We start from the raw sequence: 23,522 nt of genomic DNA on the forward strand, positions 1-23,522 counted from the left end.
ATAAAATGGTTTTCTAGAAATAGTCACTAATTTCCTACGTGACAATTGGAATCTTTCAAAGAATAATCTTTGTTCTCTGGGCTGCCCATTCGAGAAAGTTCACTCAATTTTTAAAACAAGGAGATGGTCAATTGGAGTAAGCCAGAAAAATCAAATTTTGGGTCAACTGATTAACATTTTATATAGGTTGCAATATTGTATCACCCAAATGAGATGCTTGCTTTGAATTTGAATATGGTATGACCCAAATGAAATTCTTGATCACCTAGAAAAGTATGTTAGAAGCGAAAATTGAATCAGATAAATTAGACTTAATTTAAACTAAGAAGATGAAATTCATTTAATTTGACCAAATATAATTTTACCTCAATTACACTTTTGATCCTTTATCATAATTAATGTGTGATCATATCTTTATTTTTGGTCATCTATAATCATATCTTTCTATATCATCAATAACCAAGAATTGTTTTTTGTCGTCCAAATTCCATGCAAAAAAATCACAATCTCTCGCAAACTTGGGCCTTTTAAGCCCAACGCCCACAATATTACTGGGCCATAGTAATGGTGGGCCCTGATCTTCTGACGTGTAAAGAGCAAAAACATTTTTAGAAAGGAATGATCCTCCTTCCATTTCCACCTTGCTGTCTGTTTCTCTCTGCTCATTCCACACACTCTCCTTCTTCTTCTCCCTCTCTTTCTCGCTCTCGGGCTTCGCTGCTTCAGGTCTTGCAGCGTAACAGAGCCTCGTTCACCACTCAAATTCCTCTCTGATCCACTCTCACAATGGCTGCGAACGCTCCCATCTCCATGAGAGAAGCCTTAACGGTTCGTTTCTCATTTCCATTACCGAATTCCGCTTTTTCCGAACTTCATTTCCTTACTCAGATCCCAATGCCACGTGGCATTCTCGATTCCATTGTTGTTTTCTCACATTGCGATTCTGTGATCGTTTTTGCAGTTAGGAAGCGTCGGAATCAATGCGCAATTCATCACGTTCACGCACGTGACGATGGAATCGGATAAGTACATTTGCGTCAGGGAAACCGCTCCTCAGAACAGTGTCGTTATGATCGACATGAACATGCCCATGCAACCTCTCAGACGCCCTATTACTGCTGATTCTGCTCTCATGAACCCTAACACCAAAATTCTTGCTCTTAAAGGTAAATGTTATATGCTATGGTTACATTACTTTTTAATAGCGGTTCGAATTTGATCGCGATTTGGAGGGTTTGTTGTGTTATCAATGTTCTGTGTACTCCATGCAGCTCAAGTTCCTGGCACTACTCAGGATCATTTGCAAGTATTTAACATTGAATCGAAAAGTAAGATGAAATCGCATCAAATGAACCAACAGGTGAACATTTTAATGGTTTTGATTTTGATTTTGGTGTGTGTGTTGTGTTGGGTTATGTGTGTGATTATTAATTATTGATTGCCACGTGCTCTGTTTCCTTTAGGTTGTCTTTTGGAAGTGGATAACCCCGAGAACACTAGGCATAGTCACTCAGTCATCTGTTTATCATTGGTCAATAGAAGGTAAAGACGTATTGTTCTGTTGCCTCTTTATGGTGGTAATTCTGCATATGACAGTGGATCGTTTTATAATGTGTTACTGGAACATTTCTGAATTGCGAATTTAATATTTTTAACGTATCTCATATGTAGGTGATGGTGAGCCGGTTAAGATGTTTGACCGAACAGCTAATCTGTCAAATAATCAGATAATCAATTATCGTTGTGATCCTAGTGAGAAGTGGTTGGTGTTGATTGGAATTGCCCCTGGTTCTCCTGAGGTATGTGTTTCCTCTCTTGGAGTTTTCTAGGCCTTGCACTTGGAGGTATCAGGATCAGCGATTCCCCTTATTGTATGTTACACAACACCATATATAACAGTATGCAATATTTTTTGACCCTTACAGTTAAATCGATATCGGTAATAGGAACTGGAAGTTAACCATGTCTGACATCAATCGGCATTGTGTGCAACATGAAGGCTATGCTATATATTACCTAAATTTGAAACCTGTCATAGACCAACAATCTCAAAAGATTCAGTTGTTAGGCGAAGATACATCTAACATGCCTCCTCACACAAGATCCCTTTGGGTGGGCTTAAGTGTGGATGATGCACAGGCCCACTTGTGCTGAATTCAACCTTTTTATTAGAAGAATGGAGGTGACAAGGAATGAACTCTAGATCACTTGGTTATAGAAACTTTGATATCAAATGCTTAAGCTATTAAGGGAAGACACATAAATGGTTTTATAATACATCAGTAACAAAATCAAACTATGAGAAAAAAAAGAATACGATAAGAAAAGGGAAGAAAGTTGTCCAGAACTGTATCTTTGGAGAGTAGTAAAAAATAAGGTGGCCTCAACACCATGTGATCAAATTGCTGGCAGTATTGTACTTCATAGTTATCAATTTTGGATAGCGGTGCGTAGCGACAGACACCAAAAATGCTATAGTAGAATAACTATAACCGAATGACTACTATTTAGAAATTTTATATATAAATTAAATAATTTAAACTATGTATATAAATGCTAAAAGATATTTAAAAAAGCTCAAAATCCATGACATATGCATAATTAAAAGTAAGAAGTCATAGTTCTTAGGCATAACATACAAGTAAGTAACAATAAAAGTATAAAAAATCCCTCAAAGCAATAACTTTTATGGCAAAAATGAATTTGTTTTTTAAAAGTTTCACTCTAGAGCTGCAATAGCAGCATTGCGGCCGCTATTCAAATTTTATAGCAGTCTATGGCTGCTCAGCTGTTCCACTATAGTGCCACTATTAATAAATATGTGTACTTACTACTATTTTATTTTTTTATTTTAATATATTGACAATGGTTTAAGATATATGTTGGATAAACCATTAACCATTCGATAATGAATGTTGACTCAATCCTTACAGTTATATAATTGGGCAGAGGTTGAATTTATATATGGATGGGCTATATGGTTAATGGATAAATAGATCCAATTATCACCTGTAGTAGTAACAAACCTTTCCCGTCCTTTTTCCTTGCTGCAATAAGTTATGCACTTTTTGTAATGTGCATAAAAGTCCCTGAATGTTTAATCTTTTGACATGATTCAGATTGCAGAATATCAAACCTTCCAAAATTATCAGTTGTTGAGTGATGGTATTTTATTTTGTTGCTTACAGAGACCACAACTTGTAAAAGGAAACATGCAACTCTTCTCTGTGGATCAACAACGGAGCCAGGCTCTTGAAGCACATGCTGCCTCATTTGCCTCGTTTAGAGTATTTTTGTCTTCTTTGTGATTTGTAATATGAATTTTAACCTTGTGGTTCATAGGTTGAATGCTGTTTGATATTTTGATTTTTGCAACATGTAGGTTGCTGGCAATGATAAGGATTCAATTCTTATTTGTTTTGCATCAAAGAGCATCAATGCTGGACAGGTTACTTCGAAGATGCATGTCATTGAACTTGGAGCCCAGCCAGGTATAACTGCATAAGCATGGCTAGATTATCCTTTAGTAGCCAATCAACACATCACATACCTACATATTGGTATTTTTTTTTAAATCTTCAAAGTAAATATAAATTTTCAGGGTCAAATTATCAATTAATTAATAAAATAGGAGATGATGGTACATTAAGCGATAGAAGTTTAGCTTTATTATATATCATAAATATAAAAGGACCCTTTTCAAATGGAGGAAAAAAATGTAACTATAAAACTTCCATTGAGTATATATTATAAGTAGTTCATGTTCTTGCCTCCAAATCATGTTTACTCGCTACCTTCTGGTAATGTGGTATTTGTTATCAGGGAAGCCATCATTTACAAAAAAGCAAGCAGATCTGTTCTTCCCTCCGGATTTTGCTGATGACTTTCCTGTATCAATGCAGGTATATGTGTAAACTATAGGATACACAATTCCCAATAGAAATTATGTTGAATATTTGATTTGTTTTTATTATGCAGATTTCAAATAAGTATGGCTTGATATATGTTATCACAAAACTTGGGCTGTTATTTGTCTATGATCTGGAGACTGCCACTGCAATTTACAGAAATCGAATCAGTCCTGATCCAATATTTTTGACCTCAGAAGCATCATCAGTGGGGGGCTTCTATGCTATAAATAGACGTGGCCAAGTCTTGCTTGCTACTGTGAATGAGGCAACCATTGTACCCTTTGTTAGTGGCCAGGTATTTAATGCGTAACTCTGGTTTTGTTTAAATTGATACCTTTTTTGGTATCTGCATCTAAATGTTTGTTTGGATCTTTTGCAGTTAAACAACTTGGAACTTGCTGTTAATCTTGCTAAAAGGGGAAACCTCCCTGGTGCAGAAGAATTGGTAACTAGAGCTGCATTTTATAATTTTATATTTTTATCAGTTGTTTCAGAATTTGTAAACTTTGCATATTGACTTCAAAATTGGCTGGCTTTCTGTTGAGTCAGTTGAATACTTGAATACTTTTTGTTACATGCCTTTTTTCTCAATGGATTGTAGTTGTCCTAAAAGCATTCTAGGAGTGTTATCACTGCACAATTATCAGCATAACAATTAATATTAGTGTGCAACATAGTAATGAACAATATATTATTTTTGTTAAGATGTTTCACGTCAGTTAGGAATAGAGCTAAAATACTCCTTATAAGGCTAGGATAATCTTCCTCCTTTGAGTTAGTTTTTAGAAGTAAGTTAAGCTTAGTTTTCTAATAATTATTTTTTGACATCTGCTAGTGTAAATAAATTTTTTTTTTTTTACGGAGAATACTAAAATGGACACACAACAGTCTGTAAGCTTAAATTACTTGAGGGGATCTGGATCAAAAGTATGTGCAGGGAAGTATAATATTGGCATAAAAAATGTGCACAACAACCACAATTTTTTGTGCACTTCTGATTCAAAGATCAGAAATTTGTTTTGGAATAAAGTTTGCCCAAGCCACCATTTTCTTCTTCCTAGTTGATTTGGTCCATGGGAAAGCATGGTTTTCTTTTCAATTTTTACATATTTTTATTTACTGGTAGTGATTGTTAAGTTGCTGTCTTTTTTCTTAGGTTGTTAAGCGTTTTCAAGAATTATTTGCTCAGACCAAGTATAAGGAAGCTGCAGAGCTTGCTGCAGAATCGCCTCAAGGAATACTTCGTACTCCTGACACTGTTGCTAAATTTCAGGTATGTTATGCATTATACATGTTGATCCATTCACATTAATACAAGATCTTAATATGCTCTTTTTGTCAAGTTCTTGAGTTGCCTTTGTTAAATTGCGTCAGAGTGTACCTGTGCAAGCTGGGCAAACACCACCACTGTTGCAATACTTTGGAACTCTGTTAACCAGGGGAAAACTCAATGCTTTTGAGTCCTTGGAACTGTCACGGCTTGTTGTGAATCAGAACAAAAAGAATCTTTTGGAAAATTGGCTAGCAGAGGATAAACTTGAATGCAGTGAGGAGCTTGGTGACCTTGTCAAGGTCCTGGCAGAAATTGAAATTGTTTTTCATTTTTTCACTTGGACTTATTTTTGAATTTTATTTTGTGATGTTTTGGGGAAGGAATATCCCCAAACTGTCAATTCCTTTTGATGGAATACATTTGTTTTTCACTTTTCTTTCCTTTGTCTTCCTTCCTAATGATAATGCAGACAGTGGATAATGACCTTGCATTGAAAATTTATATCAAAGCTAGAGCCACACCAAAAGTTGTTGCAGCTTTTGCAGAGAGGAGGGAATTTGACAAGATCCTGATATATTCTAAGCAGGTACTTTTTTTGTTTTGTTTTGTTAGGTTTAGTAGATTTTTATTAAGTTCAATGACATTGTGTAATTCATGTAACTGATTTCACATAATGAGATAAGGCTATGTTGCTATTATTAGGTTTAGTAAATTGTAAAAATAGCAGTATAGAGATTTAAATCTTGTTTTATTGACTCATTATTTATTAATTAGGGTTTTTCCCCCATGATATTCTAATGCAGTCATCTCATTTTCTTTACTGGTTTTCCCTCCAGCGGCGTCGTGTGATGACTTCATCTAATAGGATAAAGTTTTGCTGTTGTTGTTGTTGTTTGGTTTTGTAAGTTGTAAAATTAGCAGTATAGAGATTTATATCTTGTCTTACTGCAGGTTTGGTTTCACGTTTAACTTTTCTTAGATCTATGTTTACTTCAACACTACTAGTTATAACTTTTATATTGGATCACTGTTTGTAGGCTTTTTAACATGTTTCCGAACACATTAGTGTCATTATTTATTACTGAGGGTTTTCCTCCCATGTTATCTTTTTTATGCACTCTTCTCATTTTCTTCACTGAAGGTTGGATATGCACCTGACTATTTGTTCCTTCTACAAACAATTTTACGAACAGATCCCCAGGTAAGCAGGTTTTTTCTGAACAAATGTTTGATTCTATTCTACCTTACCTTCTGATTTGCTTCACTTTTGTGGTGCACTTATTTTTGTTTTGAAGTGTGAGCATACTGTAACTTGCTTAAAATAGTATCACCCATGAATGGCTTAAAATAGTATCACCCATGAATGGCTGCTAAATGAGTCCAAATGAAAATGTTTTTTTCATGCTTATAATGTTTTCCTTTTAGCAATATTTATAATTTTAGAGGAGATTAGCAATATTTCTAAATATACTCTGAAATTCGATTTATTTAGCTTGCATGCTGATTTCTCTCTCTCTTCATTCTTATGTGTATCATAATTCAAAACTTGTTGACTGCAGGGTGCTGTAAATTTTGCCCTGATGATGTCTCAAATGGAGGGAGGATGCCCCATTGACTACAACACAATAACTGATCTCTTTCTTCAGGTTTATTTGCAGTTTACCCTTATTGTTATAATGATACTTGGTTCACTGTGCTCTCCTTATCCTGTAATTTTAAAAAGGCTGTATCATGTACAATGTTTTTTCTTTTATCTCCATTTTGTTTTTTCTGTTCCTTTTTTAAAATTTAAAATGAAAAACATTAATAATTTTGTGAAACCAAAATTTTCTTTCTTAAAACGGGATTTGGAAATGCCTTTTGATAGCTATCTTGCTTGGGGTAACATACTTTTCTGTAATTTCAACTGAGAATTATTTGTTAAAAGTAAGAACCAAGTTTTTACTTTTTTGTTATTTGTATGCTGGAACTTTTGTTTATACATATTTCTTCTGTTACTTTTTAGAGGAATTTGATCCGTGAGGCAACAGCCTTTTTGTTGGATGTGCTGAAGCCAAACCTACCTGAACATGGAAATCTTCAAACAAAGGTTCTATATTTTATGTGTTGTTATCTCTGTCCCTGAATTGGATGGTGTTATATAAAGATTTTAAAAGTAAATTACAATTGTGTATGAACTTTTTTTAGGTTCTGGAAATTAATCTTGTGACCTTTCCTAATGTTGCTGATGCTATATTGGCCAATGGCATGTTCAGTCATTATGATCGCCCACGTATTGCACAACTCTGTGAAAAGGCGGGCCTCTTCATACGGGCTCTGCAGGTTCTTTTCTTCTTTAGTTCTGATGGCAGTGTAATGTTTTCTTGTCAGAACAATTTCCTTAACCTTGTTATCTGTGTCTTGTGCAGCATTATGCTGAATTGCCTGATATCAAACGTGTCATTGTGAATACACATGCCATTGAACCCCAGGTTCTGATTGCAATTTTTGTCCAATGACTTAATATATTATAAATTTGTTTTATATTCTTACTATATGATGCATTTCAGGCTTTAGTTGAGTTCTTTGGAACCCTCTCTCGAGAATGGGCACTTGAATGTATGAAAGATCTTTTACTGGTCAACCTTAGGGGCAATCTTCAAATAATTGTGCAGGTAACATTTTCGAACAATTTTCCACAAGACTTTCCTGTCCCTTTTTTAGAATTCTGTAAGAGAATCTTACTAATACATGATTTGCAGACTGCTAAGGAGTATTCTGAGCAGCTGGGTATTGATGCATGCATCAAACTCTTTGAGCAATTCAAATCCTATGAAGGACTATACTTTTTCTTGGGTGCATACTTGAGCTCCAGGTATTTCTTTCTTATTGGAGAATGAACAAGACCTCAGTTCACTAGTTAGCCTGCCTCGCTTTTCTAGTTTTCTCTCAATTTTAATTTTGTTTTTTTGTTCTAACTTGTAAAGTGAGGATCCTGACCTTCACTTCAAGTACATTGAAGCTGCTGCTAAAACTGGACAAATTAAGGAGGTAGAGCGTGTAACTAGGGAATCAAACTTTTATGATGCAGAGAAGACAAAGAATTTTCTTATGGAGGCCAAGCTTCCAGATGCACGTCCATTGATTAATGTCTGTGATCGTTTTGGTTTTGTTCCGGATCTCACCCATTATCTTTATACTAACAACATGCTTCGCTATATTGAAGGTTATGTTCAAAAGGTAACTTTGTTTTCAGGGGTTGTATTTGATTTTTGTGATTCTTAGCATATGAGTGTGCTTTAAATCTTTCTTATAAAAAATTTAAACTGAGACCTAAACATATACTTCTTGCTTTTAGGTCAATCCTGGAAATGCTCCTCTAGTTGTCGGACAGTTATTGGATGATGAATGCCCTGAAGATTTTATTAAAGGTCTTATACTTTCAGTTCGTTCCCTTCTGCCAGTTGAGCCTTTGGTTGAAGAATGTGAGAAGAGGTGCACTAGTTTTCTCTTTACCTTTAATCTCCAGAATCATTGCCATATTCTTTTCTTATTTATCCTTTTATGTATAGGAATCGTCTCCGCTTGCTTACTCAATTCTTGGAGCATCTTGTAAGTGAAGGAAGCCAGGATGTACATGTACATAATGCCCTAGGTAAAATCATTATTGACAGCAACAACAATCCTGAGCATTTTCTCACAACCAACCCATACTATGATTCTCGTGTTGTTGGTAAATATTGTGAGAAGCGGGATCCTACCCTTGCGGTTGTTGCTTATCGAAGAGGGCAATGCGATGATGAGCTTGTTAATGTTACTAATAAAAATTCCTTGTTCAAACTCCAAGCAAGGTATATACTGTGTCCTTCACAAGGAAGATGTCTTTGTATTTCATAATGCCAGTCCAAGATACTCATGTTATTTCCTGGTGTTTGTGTCAGATATGTTGTGGAAAGGATGGACTCTGACCTCTGGGAGAAAGTTCTTGATCCTGAGAATGAGTTTAGAAGGCAGTTGATTGATCAAGTAGTATCCACCGCTTTGCCTGAAAGCAAGAGCCCTGAGCAAGTTTCGGCTGCGGTGAAAGCTTTTATGACTGCTGATCTTCCTCATGAATTGATCGAGCTTCTTGAAAAGATTGTGCTACAGAATTCTGCTTTTAGTGGAAACTTTAATCTGCAAAATTTGCTGATCCTTACTGCAATCAAGGCAGATCCTTCTAGAGTTATGGATTACATAAACAGGTTGGACAACTTTGATGGGCCTGCAGTAGGGGAGGTGGCTGTGGAAGCACAACTATTTGAAGAGGCATTTTCTATTTTCAAGAAATTTAATTTGAATGTTCAGGCTGTTAATGTCCTGCTAGATAACCTTCGTACTATTGATCGTGCTGTGGAGTTTGCTTTCCGAGTTGAAGAAGATGCTGTTTGGAGCCAGGTGGCTAAAGCACAACTGAGGGAAGGACTAGTTAGTGAAGCAATTGAATCATTCATTCGTGCAGATGATGCAACTCATTTCTTAGAGGTTATAAAGGCTGCCGAAGATGCAGATGTATATCATGACCTGGTAAAGTACCTTCTCATGGTTAGGCAGAAGACCAAAGAGCCCAAGGTGGACAGTGAGCTCATTTATGCTTATGCTAAGATTGACCGGCTTGGAGAAATTGAAGAGTTTATACTGATGCCAAATGTTGCCAATTTACCAAATGTTGGAGACCGCTTGTATGACGAGGCTTTGTACGAGGCTGCAAAAATCATATTTGCCTTTATTTCTAACTGGGCTAAGTTAGCAGTCACATTGGTGAAGCTTAAACAGTTCCAAGGTGCCGTCGATGCTGCCAGGAAAGCTAACAGTTCAAAAACATGGAAGGAAGTTTGTTTTGCGTGTGTTGATGCTGAGGAATTCCGCTTAGCTCAGATTTGTGGTCTCAATGTTATCATTCAGGTGACACCTTTTTCTAGCATATAATTTAATTTAACTTTGAAATTTCTACCCACAAGGATTGATTGCTCCCACCTCATTCCAAAACAGTTACACAAATTTTCCCCCATATTGGAAATCCTTTAAATGCAAGTTAAAGGATGTAGCTACTAGTAAATACTACAAAGTACAAACATTTTGCGGAAAAACTATTGATTGCTTTGCCTAACTTTTTGCTGTTGTCTGGCTACTCACTGTGTCATTATGAAGGTGGGTGATTTGGAGGAGGTTAGCGAGTATTATCAGAACCGAGGATGCTTCAATGAACTCATATCTCTAATGGAGAGTGGGTTAGGATTAGAGCGTGCACACATGGGTATCTTTACTGAGTTGGGAGTTCTTTATGCAAGATATCGTCCTGAGAAGCTAATGGAACACATTAAGTTGTTCTCAACCCGGCTTAACATTCCAAAGCTTATTCGGGCATGTGACGAACAGCAGCATTGGAAAGAACTTACATACTTACACATCCAATATGATGAGTTTGATAATGCTGCAACCACTGTAATGAATCACTCTCCAGAAGCATGGGACCACATGCAATTCAAAGACATTATAGTTAAAGTTGCAAGTGTGGAGCTTTACTATAAGGCCGTTCACTTCTACTTGCAAGAACATCCTGAAGTAATTAATGATCTTCTGAATGTGATCGCTCTTCGTGTGGATCATACTCGTGTAGTAGATATAATGCGGAAGGTCAGCAATTTGAATACCATATTGCCAAATGTCTACAGTTTCTAAATTATTTGGTGAGATAACCAATAACTAATTGCTTTTAACTGGTATTCTGCAATATTGTTTGTTGCTTGGTCTTTTTTATTTTAGGCTGGACACCTCAGATTAATTAAGCCATACATGGTTGCGGTTCAAAGCAACAATGTGTCTGCTGTCAATGAAGCTTTGAATGAAATTTATGTTGAGGAGGAGGACTATGACAGACTTCGAGAATCAATAGATCTGCATGACAACTTTGATCAGATAGGTCTTGCACAGAAGGTGAATCCTGCCTATCTTTTGTCTGGGAATGTTACTAAGAAATTTAAAATGTTTGAATTATTATTGACTGGCTTCAACAATACACATGAGCAGATTGAGAAGCATGAACTTCTTGAAATGAGGCGTGTTGCTGCATACATTTACAAGAAAGCAGGCAGATGGAAGCAATCCATTGCTTTATCAAAGAAAGACAATCTTTACAAGGACTGTATGGAAACTTGCTCTCAATCTGGTGACCGTGAACTCTCAGAAGATTTGCTGGTTTATTTTATTGAGCAGGTTTTGATTTTCTTGTCCTTTTCCTTGAAATATCAAACTCTGGTAATCATAGATTAGGCCTTTTGGCATAGTGCAGTTTGACCACTACTTCACTTTGAAATAATTTTGATTCTCTTTCTAGAAATGCTGCTATTGTTTTCTTCCTCATGTTTCCAGCACCAGTTCTTTTCTCTCAACTTACAAAGGGATAATATTGATATATTTGCAGGGGAAGAAAGAGTGTTTTGCATCATGCCTCTTTGTCTGTTATGATCTTATACGGCCAGATGTTGCTCTTGAGCTAGCTTGGATGAACAACATGATTGATTTTGCTTTCCCGTATCTCTTACAGGTATGTTTTTATTTGGGGTTTTTTAAAAAAAAATTCATTAAAGGAGAAAATATATTCTTTTATTTTTAACCATTTATTTATTTGTTTGTTTAAGTTTATTCGAGAGTATACAAGCAAAGTGGACGACCTTATCAAGGATAAAATTGAAGCTCAAAATGAAGAGAAAGCCAAGGAAAAGGAGGAGAAAGACACTATTGCTCAGCAGGTACCTTTTTCAAATTTCCTTTTTACAAGACAGTTTTATAATTTGTGTGATTGTTGAATTAACAGTGTTTTCAATGATCTCCAGAATATGTATGCCCAGTTGCTGCCTCTCGCTCTGCCAGCACCTCCAATGCCAGGAATGGGAGGAGGTTATGGTCCTCCGCCACACCCTCCACCAATGGGTGGAATGGGGATGCCACCAATGCCTCCTTTTGGCATGCCTCCAATGGGTTATTAATCTACCGATTCACAGTAATTTTGCGACAATTTTTTCCTGGTAAAGCTAGACAGTTTAGAATCTCCCATTTTTTCATTCAAGGTGACTTTCTCAGGGTTAAAAAATTTGACGTGGTGGCACCAAGCATCTGCCTTTCATTCAAGATGATTTTCTCCTTTGACGGCGGCTTTCTTCATTGAAAATTTTGAGTTCTTATTTCTTTTGCTTTCTTACTATCCGGCTTGTTTGATCATTTTCTCGAGAGCCAGGCGGTCAAATGATCTTGATTGTATCTCTTTTGAGCAACGGCTTGGTTGAGGCCTGTGTAGTTTATTTTCCCTGATTATTATTTGTTTTCGTAGTTGTGAAGTCATGTAATCTGATTAGGACTAAGAAAATTTTGTTCTTTCGTGGTACATAAACGTTCATATAATATAAAAAAGGTCTCTTAAATTTCTTTTTTCTTTCAAAGTTGTAAGTTAGCCTTTCTATATTATTATTATTATCCATTCCAATTGTTTCGAATTATCTGCTCTAGTTTCAGCACTTTAAATTTGTAGTGGTGTCGTTATTCGTGATAAAGCATTTCGATTAGTAGGCATATTTAGTACTAATGTATTTTGTATGTGGACAACTTCTGAACACTTTGTTTATAATCCTCTTTTTATCAATACACCAACATACATTTGATGATTTGTTGAGCTAGTACAATGCATATTTCTTGGACAACAACAGGCTGGTACAACGTGGGTCAGACATTTTTCAAAATAAGTTGGATTTGTTGACCAAAAAATTAGTTGGATTAGGTCTATTTAATTATATGCTAAAATTTGTTAATATAATCTAATTCTTGATCGACTGTTGTCAACAAATGCCTCAAGTTCAAAGATGTAATTCAAATAAATAAATAACGAAAATAAATAAAATTAATAAGTATAAAAAAAAAATCGAAAATATTGCTCCAATGATCTAGCCTGACCAAGTTCACCAACTAAAATTCATTGTTGGACTTGGTTAAATCAAAATTTTGTCGATTTAAAACTTTGCAAAGTTAGTACACACATTTATAGCAAGTTAAATGATGTGACTAGTCAAATTTTACCCAAAATAATAATTAGGAAGCTTGAGCTCCTTCCACTTAGACATTCACGTATTGGTATCACAAATATTCAACTGTAGTTAGCTAACAAAAAGATAAGTTATCAATAAGAAGCTAGGTTGATCAGTTACAAACGACACTCCATCTTTCACTTACCAAAGAGAACTTGTGTATAAACTACTATAAAAAGGGATATTGATGTAAGCACGCAAAAACTATAAAGAAGGGATGCTAGGGGGCAATAATTGAACAGTGTGCAAAGGAGTTATTGCACCGGCACTGGAATGATAGAAATCTAGCACTTACCACTTAGCTTGTCAACAAAATGATTAGAAGGGGCAGCCCTAGTGCCTATCGACGCAATCTTCCAACTACTCTCCAATTTTTTTCTGACATTATAATAATTTTACTTTGTTTATTTATTATTATTATTATCATATAAAATTATTTAATATTTAACAGTTTATATGTTATCTTTAATAGTTAATGTTTGTTTAATAAAACATGTTTTTTTTATAAAAAATTTAAAATATTAATTATTTTCTTATTTTTTGTACAAAACCTTAAACGTAAAAAATAAAATAAAAAGTACTGATGTAATTGGCAGTGATAATCTCGATCAATATTGGTCTCCTTCATTTATTATCCGCTCTTAGAATTGTATTAAGGCTGTGACCCCTATCCTACATTTATAATTCTCTTGCCAACTTTAGAAGCTTCTGGCATAAGAAGAAGAAGAAGAAGAATAGAAATTTAAAGAAAAGAGATAGAGAGAGGAAGTAGGACCGGGTAATAACTACTTTATTACTAATTTAACAGTAATAATTTCAACATAACGTGATACTGTAAATCATAAATAATACTGAAATTAGTGTTTAAACTCTAATCTAAGTTAACAATTGTCCATAATTTTGAAATAACTAAACTAAATTCTCAAAAATTACAAAAACAATTCAAAATACGATAACTAACACCATGTTCTTAATTATTTCACTTTTACTCGTTTAATTGCAATATTTTGCTGTGACTTGTTACACTTGTGTAGCTTGCCCATTGCTTCACACTAATTCTATTTTATGAAAAATGTTAATTTTGGCCTTTAGAATTGAATTTAAACAATTGATAACAGTAAAATTTTATTAAAAAATATTTATTATATTTTTATAACTTTAATATAGTAAATATTTTCTTTCTAATAAAAATTATTACTTTCAAAAGTTTTAGGTTAACAAAACTTAGGTTAAAATTAACAAAACCCTTACTTCATTAGCCTAATTAAATCGAGGAAAAATTGAAGCAGCCAAAGGAAAATGGAGAAAACTAAAGGGCATGACCAAATCAAAATGGGAAAATTGAAAGGGAATAAGAATTTTAATGGATGATGTAATACAGGCGCAACTTTTTCTGCTCTATGAAAGCAATTACTGGATAAGGTTCGTTTAAATATATTTTAAATTTTTATACTTTATTTTTAATTTATATATCTTAAAATTTTAATTTTTGGTTTTTATAATTTTATAAGTTTAATTGGATTTTGTTCCTTATAATTTTATTTTTTTTAATTATTCTATTCTATTTATATTTTAATAATAGACATCAATTGAAATTATTATACTTTTGTGAAGCACGTGTATTGATTATTATTGATAATGAGAATTGAGTTAAATTTTAAAATTATAAAAATTAAAAAAAGAACTTCTAAGCGTGTGTTTGAATGTTAATTGATATTGTATATGTATTTTTGAAATGCATATATTATGTTTAGTAATTAATATATATATATATATATATATATATATATATATATATATATATATGTTTACTTATGGATGCCAAATCAGACTTGCCATAAATATATCAAAACAAAAATTGATATAAATAGAAAGTATAAATGTATTTATATGAAATCGATAAGGTTGCATGAACTTCACCCCTGCAACCTTACCAAAATGGTAATTTTTTCAAAACACTTTTCATTTTGCCTAAATTATTGGACTTTATCAGAGTTCATCTTTCAGGGATTAAATATAATGATGAGTGTATATGGCAATTAAGTATCTTTATTAACACATTCCTTAACGATTTTGTTATCTTAATCGTAAAATTAAATTTAAATAATTAATAATAATAATTTATTAAAAAATATTTACTACAATTAAGATTAACAAAATCTTTAAAATATATAAAACTCATGAATCAATCTAAAGATTCTTATAATTGTAATCAATAATTATTTTTTTTATAAACATTAAGTTTGCATATAATTTTTTTGTTGATAAAAAAATTCAAAGTTGATCCTTCCTATAAATAATTGAAAGATTTCAGCTTCATATTTATATTACTGTGTGTGGACAAAATATTACTAAGTCAAGAACTTCAGTTAATCATTTTTATTTTTTAGACTACAAGTATGACTTGAACTGAAAACTATTCATTAAAGTGTAATTATTGTTAATTGATCACATACTCAATGCTTAGACTAATCATTCTTTATTTGTTTAGGTTATCCTCTTTACCTTAACAGCCAAATCATTTTTCATTTGTTTATTTGAAATAATACTAGCAGTACATGAACTTGTTTTTTAAGATACAAACCACAAGCAATGTGTTTCAAGAAATCGAATTTAATCACGAACATTAAATTTCATTAGTTACATATTATTTGTAATAAGTTTTACTTTGCTGCTAATATTATTGGTAACAGTGACTAAGGGACAGTTCATTATTTTTATTATTTTTTGAATTTTTAATGTAATAATAATTTTCTCTATTTTTAAATGCTTTAAATTAATTCTAAGAACTGGTATTAATATTTTTAATTAATTTAACAACTCACAAATAATTTGTGGCTATCCTACAAGATTAATGACAAATTTTAGTTTCTCACTGCCATATGATCACTACTACCATACGCAATCTAATACATGTTATGCTTTTAAATTTTGTGTAAAGACAAAAGTAAAAAGAAACGAAGAAAAATAGGAATAAGTGTTAGACCATTTGATCCTAAAACTATGATATGATTTCTGATTTTAGATTAAAAAAAAAAGGTAGAGTATTTAACAAACAAAGGGGTTATCTATAGTGTACCTAATCCTACGAATTAGAAATTTAAAATAAAATTTTTCTTTAAAAAATTTATTTAATATATTAAAATTTAAAAATTTAATTAATTTAAATTATTCAATAAGATATATTTAATATTTTCACATTATGTGTTTATAAAGCCCACAAAAAATTCACAAAAAAAGAAGGTTTTTGTTATTCTTAATCATAAAGAAAAGATTAAGAAACTACAAAATATTTTCGTTTATCAAAAATCATATAGCAATCTATATTAATAAACTTAAATGTTACACTTTTTGATAAAAATTATAAAAAATTAATATCAATTATGAAATTTTTTTACACATTTAAATGTGTTAAGTTTTTATAAAAAATAGTGTATTACAATAAAAACATATTTTAAATACTTTCTTTTTTAATAAAAGCTTAGTCAATCCTAAAGATTAATATTAATAAAAAATTTATAATTTTATCCTTTTAAAATTTATTACTTTAATTTTTAATAATAAATAAATGAATAATCAAAATTAATAAAAATAATTGTATATTATTAATTCATATTAAATTCATAAATATCTATAATATTAATTCAAAAATAATTTGTCCTTTCTTATTATCAGATAAATTGGTCTGAATAATATTTTATTTTTTCACTATTTATTTTTATTAATCCTCTTCATACTTGCTTAAGTAAGTTTTAAATGAAAATATGAATATATTCAGTGTCTAAAAAATATATAATGCATTTAATTCTTTTTTAATTTAGCAAATAGGATAATTTGTAGGACAGACCCACCAAACCTTAGCTAACGGAGCATTATGCATTTTGTAACTTCTTAGGACACACAACACTTGCCTTTCTGCACACATCTTTTGTTACTACTCCCACCATTTTTTTTTTTAATTTTCTAGAGGAAAAAAATCCATTAAAGTGATGTTCATTCTTAAATTTTAATAAGTTAATATTATCATATGTTATGAATTAAATTAAGAAAGAATCCTCACATAGATACCTTTATAAATTATACCAACCTCGCTTTAGATGTTGCTTGCATTTTCATTTGTATGCTACATTTTCTCAATAACCAATCTGAATATCTGATATTGGGTTTCCTCTTCTTAGTCTCTCAGCTATGAATTCATTTGAGCATTCTATGGAACAGGGAACATCTCAGCAGGTACCCTTTTTCTTGCACTCTAAACTACGGAACTTTTTGTCACCCCACAATGCATTGCATAGTCTCTTGTCAACTATGTGAATATTTTGTATGCCCAAGTTCTCCTAAACAAGACAACATTGAAAAAATTTGAAACTTTGAGCAAAAAATGTGGTATATCCTTCGTGTTGATTTCTTGATGACTACTAGGGTATTGTCCCCAAGGTGTATAAGGAAGGCATTTGTGGGTTCTGATTATGATTGAAAAGGGATTTGTGGCCTTTTCAATTGGCTGCATTATGATGGATTTTGGTATTGATGGGTAGAATTTATCTAGAGACATTGTATAGTATAACATGTGTCTTCAACTGAAATTTTTGCTCACATGAGTTTCATCTCTTCAAAAGTCTTGTTTGTTTAGAGTTTGTGTATTCAATTATAGGGTCATAAGTAATGTTTAGTTGGAGAGATATCTTGATTCTAGAATTTGGCCTTTTTTGATTTAAAATGACCTTGCACTCCAAAAATAAAATAAAAGAAAATAGAGAGAGAATCTCGGCCATATGATTTTGATACTAAGAAGTTGGTGAAATGCTTACTGATGAAGGGTGAAATTGTGTAGCAATTTTGTTTGTTTTGTTACATAACATTTGGTTAAACTTATTTGTATATATGCTGATGTTTGGCTTCTTGTATTAGAATTTCAAGAGGACATCTTGTGCAACTGTGCTACTCTAGCTTATCAAAGTCTTGGAGTGGTATATGGTGACCTCAGTACTTCCCCTCTTTATGTTTACAAGACCACATTCTCAGGGAAATTGAGCCTCAAAGAAGATGATCAAGAAATTTTTGGGGTGCTTTCATTTATCTTCTGGACATTTACCATTATTGCTCTCATCAAATACGTTTTCATTCTGATGGCTGCTGATGACAATGGGGAAGGTAGAACCTTGCAACATGATTCTGGTGTTTTAGATTACTATGGAGTGTGTTTATCCAGCCCTTTCGAAATCTTCAAGCTCCTATTTGGCACTTCCTTTTGCGTGGATACTTGTGTGGCATGCGTGTCACATGGAATCCTAGAACGACAAAAGCGTAGTCTATAAATATGCTATTGCAGTCATTTGCTCATTTTGGACCTATATAATTGAGAACATAGTTGTTTTCTTCTATTTTTCTCATGACTGTCTTGTGTAATTGTGTTTTTTGTGCTAATTAATTGGAAGCCAACATGATTTGTTTAATTTTTAATAAATTTTAGCCAATAGTAAATGATGTGTTTAATGTAGTGTGTTAGAAAGTGTATCGCTCTGGTCAATTTACTTTCTCTAACTTAGTGGACTGAACAATAAGTCATTAAGCAAAGTTGCTATTATATCCTTTGTGATCAACAATTGGTATCTGAGATAGCACATTTAGAGAAAAAACAAAAAGAATAAACTGCTCACTCTTGTGCAGGCGGTACCTTTGCATTGTACTCGCTTCTCTGTCGAAATGCCAGACTAAGCATTTTACCTAATCAACAACCCACCGATGAGACATTGTCTACTTATGCCACAGAAGATTCAGCAGACACATGGCACTCTTCCCTTTTGAAGTTATTCCTAGAAAAGCACCCGGCATTCCAGAAAGGACTGCTGATCTTTGTTCTGCTAGGAACCAGTATGGCAATTGGTGATGGTGTGATTCTCCTTCAATATCAGGTAGTTGATCTGGAGCAGCTCCTGAGCTTCTATTACCTAAACTTTAGCTATTTGGCATTACTTGTATAAGTAAGCAGGAACTTAGTAGTTGGTATATAGTCTGAAAACACATGAAGTGTGTGATCACTTATTGCCTCCATTATAGATATATGAAATCCATCCCTGAATGAGTGGTGAAATTTCAAGTTACTGTTACATTCATGAAATAGCTTTAACACATTTGAGATTAGATGTTTACACATTTTAGAGAATATATACTTATTTTGGATGCATTTTCCATTCCTATTCAGCTGCACACTATAAATACAATAGACTAATCGTTCATTTCTTTATGTAATATATGTAGCCTGAGCACTAGTGCTAGGAAATAAAAAATAATCACCAAAGGCTAACTGATATTTTGTATTTCTCTGGTATGCTCTTAAGTTAGATTGAAAGGGAAAGTATAAATATAATTCTTCTTTCAAGGACAATTTCTTTAGTGAAAGAGAATTTATCTAGTGATTTCTTCCCAGTAGATCACCATCTTAAATTTAGGCTTTTCCTTAACTCAACCTCAATAGCTAGTTTGTAACGTGAGGATTTCTTTAACCTTTATAAGTTCTACTTTAACCATAAGGGACTTCAACAGTTGTTATTGAACAATGTTTTTACGATGGATGTTGCGAACTTGTGCGAGGCTTACATGATGATTGAGGAAAGATAAGTTGGCCGCAGAGCTGTAGCATTTTTAAGAAATTGGAGGTGCAAGGGATGAAAGAGTCTCTCCTTGAATTTTGTATTGTTTACAGTTAGACTGCGTGTTATGAATCAAATTTCTTTTATTTTTCAATTCAATCATGTCATATTTAAAATTTATGGATCCATATTATGTTTTTTTTCTTTGTTTAGTGTACTTTTTAGAAGATTATGACTTTTGAGTTGGTGCTGGAGTTTATATTTGTAGACTTATGTGAGTTACTCCTTTGTGTCTATTTTCTTTCCAGTTCTTGCTGCAGTTTCAGGTGTTAAAGTTAAAATCAGTGAACTCCATGATAGTAAGTCCAGCAAGCTTCTTATATTACCATATGTCACAGTCATATATCATCGATTCATTGATCTATAAAATTTCAGGTGATTTTTCTTGCAGATTATGTTATTATAGTCTCATGTGCCATTTTGGTGGGACTATTCTCCATTCAGCATCATGGCACAAATAGAGTTGCTTTCTTGTTTACTCCAGTTGTAGCAACATGGCTTTTGTGTATCAGTGGTATTGGTATATACAACATACTCCACTAGAACCCAAAAATATACTGTGCACTCTCTCCAATCTACATGTTGAAGTTCATCAAAACAACTGGCATTGAAGGATGGCTGTCATTAGGTGGAGTGGTGCTTTCAATCACAGGTACTTGTATACGGCTAAGACATAATATTATTAGCCAGTTTGAATTCTGGAAATAATTTTTCTCAATGCTAACTTAGGTCATTTTTCTGCTCTCCCAATAAAGGTAACTTGACAGTGTACTTTACTAACTCGATGCCAGCATGTCGATCTACCGTGCTAAATAACCAAAATGAGTTATGCTTTAACAGTAGTATTTTAATTCCAGATAGCTTTCATGTCTCTAGTATATCCCTGCCTCATTCTGGCGTATATGGGTGAGGCTGCATTCCTCTCTAAGCATCATGAGGACATTCAAAGAAGTTTCTACAAAGCCATACCAGGCAAGGTTTCTTTTCGTAACATTATTTTTGACCCCTCTGGCGTAACTAACTGTGTCACTATTTTTTTTTTCTGCAGAAACTGTGTTTTGGCCAGTGTTCATAGTGGCCACTTTTGCAGTCATTTTAAGAAGTCAAGCAGTAATTTCTGCTACCTTTTCCATCATAAGCCAATGTTGTGCATTAAATTGTTTTCCTTCAGTAAAGATTATTCATACTTCAACCAGGATATATGGGCAGATATACATCCCAGAAGTCAATTGGTTATTAATGTGCTTTTGTTAAGTTATCACAATTGGCCTAAGGGACACTAACATGATAGGTCATGCATATGGTACAACTTTTTTCCACTATGATTATGATGTTTGAAAATTTGACGAGTAAATATAACTATTTTGTTGGATCTGTAGGGCTAGCTGTCACCACTGTTATGTTTGTGACAACATGCTTGATGACACTAGTAATTGTGATTGTCCGGAAGCAAGGAATAATAAAAGCCATTACATGCTTTCTATTGTTTGGATCAATTGAACTTCTTTACATCTCAGCTTGTATCTGCAAGGTCCCTGAAGGAGGGTGGATCTCACTATGGAACGATGAAGAAACACCAATTTGATGTGGAAAACAAGGTTTCAATAAACAAAATACTATCTATGGGACCTTTCTTGGGTATGGTTCGTGTCCCCGGAGTAGGGCTCATGTACACTAATCTGGCTTCTGGTTTCCCCGCCATGTTTGGTCACTTTGTCACAAACTTGCCAGCATTCAATCAGGTGCTAGTTTTTGTCTGTGTCAAATCAGTTCAAGTCCCTCATGTCAGTGAAAATGAAAGGTTGGTCATTAATAGGGTTAGTTCAAAGGAGCATTTCATATTTCGTTGCATTGTCAGGTATGGTTTACAAGGACATGCAACAGGAAAAATATAAATTTGAGAACAAAGTGATATCTGCTATAATACAATTTGTAGAAGCTGAGGAGGAAAAAATTCCAGACCTAACACACAAATTGTCTACAAATGATGGAAACTCAAATGTGGAAGACCTTGGTGTTTCACTTTCACAAAACACATGTAATAAGTCATGTTGTGAAGAGAACTTGTTGCCATCTTCACGTGATTTTCAGGTAATGATGAATTGTGATGCTACAAAGATGAGTCTCTGAAGATTATGAAAGCTAAAGAGTTTGGTGTTACCTATATACTAGGTCATTCCCTTGCAAAGGCAAAGAACTCATCTTCTATCTTAAAGAAATTTGCTATAGATATTATTTTTGCATTTCTAAGCAAGAATTGTAGAGATACTGATGTTGTTCTGAATGTTCCTCATATTTCTTTGCTATTGGTTGGTATGACTTACTATGTCTAGCTTTTTGAGCCATTTGCTTAGAAGAAAATAGTCAGGGTTTAGTGTTGGTTTAAAAGAGTGACACTGACTATGACTTCTACAAGCCAATGATCAAATTAATTGGTGTAAATTTTTCATTATTGATCTTTTGATGTTCATAGTTCTGTATCAAATAATGTAATTTAAAAAAAAAAAAACTGTTTCATACCAGAAAATAAAAACACTGACAAAATTGCTTGAAAAAAATATGCATATTCTTCCATCACGACAACCTAATTTCCGTTTCTTGTTCCTTTTACTTCGTTGAAGGATAAGCGCTTCAGTGACATACAAGTGGTACAGTCCTTAATGGTTCATTTTTTTCCAAGAAATGTTAGCAATGAACTCATTTCAACACATAATTTATTTTTAAGTAAAGAGTGATTGTAACGAGTGCGCTAAAGTACCAGTAATAAAATTAATAAATAATTTTTTTAAAATATAAATTATGGTAGAGTTGCATGAAAAATACTCGTTAATATTCTCTCTAGATAAATATATATGGGCCCTCTCTGAGGAAGAGAGTTGTTACAATTTTTTCAATCAGACTTGCATAAATTTCAATTCATAGTTAAGAATGGGTTATAAAATTGTGATCATGACTAATCTTAGTTGGTATTTTCATGGACTAGTTTGGTTGATTAAATTAGATTAAATAGGTTTTTCTTTATTAACTTCACATCAATGTCACGATTTTATTTGGGACAAAAATGCAACATATATATTTGTTGGACTTACACGTGTAATTATGGTATGGAGTATGGACCCTAATTGAGCTTGGAGAAAGATGAATAATTAGGTGATAAGCATGGATAATGGACTGATTATTCATGTTCATACCGTAGCAACCCATTTGAAATCTTACTCTTTGAGTAGTTAAACAAGTAATCGATGTATATATTCTACCAACTTTACTGCTTCAACTGCACAATAAATGTTTATAGCTGTCTGTTGAAGAAACTTCATTAGAAAAAATCTCCAAAATTTCCTTTAGCTGTAGCAGACTATTACCCTCATTCATATTAAAGGAATCTGGATGACATAATCTATTATTTCATTTATGTTACTGTATTTCCTATATAGTTTCATTCCTCTACACTTCCTTTCTTTCTCGGTACAAGGAAAAGTCAAAAAGAGAATTTGATTATTACCCATTATTTCTACTTTCTACCAATTGAATGAGGGTTAAAATTGTTATATGCAGAAACTTTTTTCAACACAAATTACATAAAAATCAA

At 33.1% G+C, this 23,522-nt stretch overlaps 1 protein-coding gene and 1 pseudogene across 1 annotated transcript; both read left to right on the forward strand.

The window, feature by feature from the left end:
- The first annotated feature begins 698 nt into the window (after positions 1-698).
- Positions 699-12,407, forward strand: LOC113849056 (clathrin heavy chain 2-like). The gene is made up of 30 exons (XM_027478637.1): positions 699-828; positions 962-1,166; positions 1,272-1,360; positions 1,464-1,542; positions 1,672-1,799; positions 3,189-3,287; positions 3,383-3,491; positions 3,823-3,902; positions 3,979-4,206; positions 4,291-4,356; positions 5,068-5,184; positions 5,286-5,483; positions 5,654-5,770; positions 6,326-6,385; positions 6,744-6,830; positions 7,190-7,273; positions 7,372-7,506; positions 7,593-7,655; positions 7,734-7,838; positions 7,926-8,038; positions 8,151-8,403; positions 8,522-8,658; positions 8,736-9,014; positions 9,105-10,107; positions 10,354-10,839; positions 10,969-11,139; positions 11,233-11,418; positions 11,627-11,749; positions 11,844-11,954; positions 12,039-12,407. Exons 1-30 carry the CDS (start codon positions 787-789, stop codon positions 12,189-12,191), a joined length of 5,106 nt encoding a protein of 1,701 aa, XP_027334438.1. The 5' UTR covers positions 699-786; the 3' UTR covers positions 12,192-12,407.
- A 5,061-nt stretch (positions 12,408-17,468) lies between these two features.
- LOC113851202 lies at positions 17,469-22,266 on the forward strand (annotated as a pseudogene).
- Positions 22,267-23,522: the final 1,256 nt, after the last annotated feature.

The sequence above is a fragment of the Abrus precatorius genome, unplaced genomic scaffold, assembly GCF_003935025.1.
Source record: "Abrus precatorius isolate BTA unplaced genomic scaffold, Abrus_2018 Scaffold9, whole genome shotgun sequence".
Taxonomy (NCBI): Eukaryota; Viridiplantae; Streptophyta; class Magnoliopsida; order Fabales; family Fabaceae; genus Abrus; species Abrus precatorius.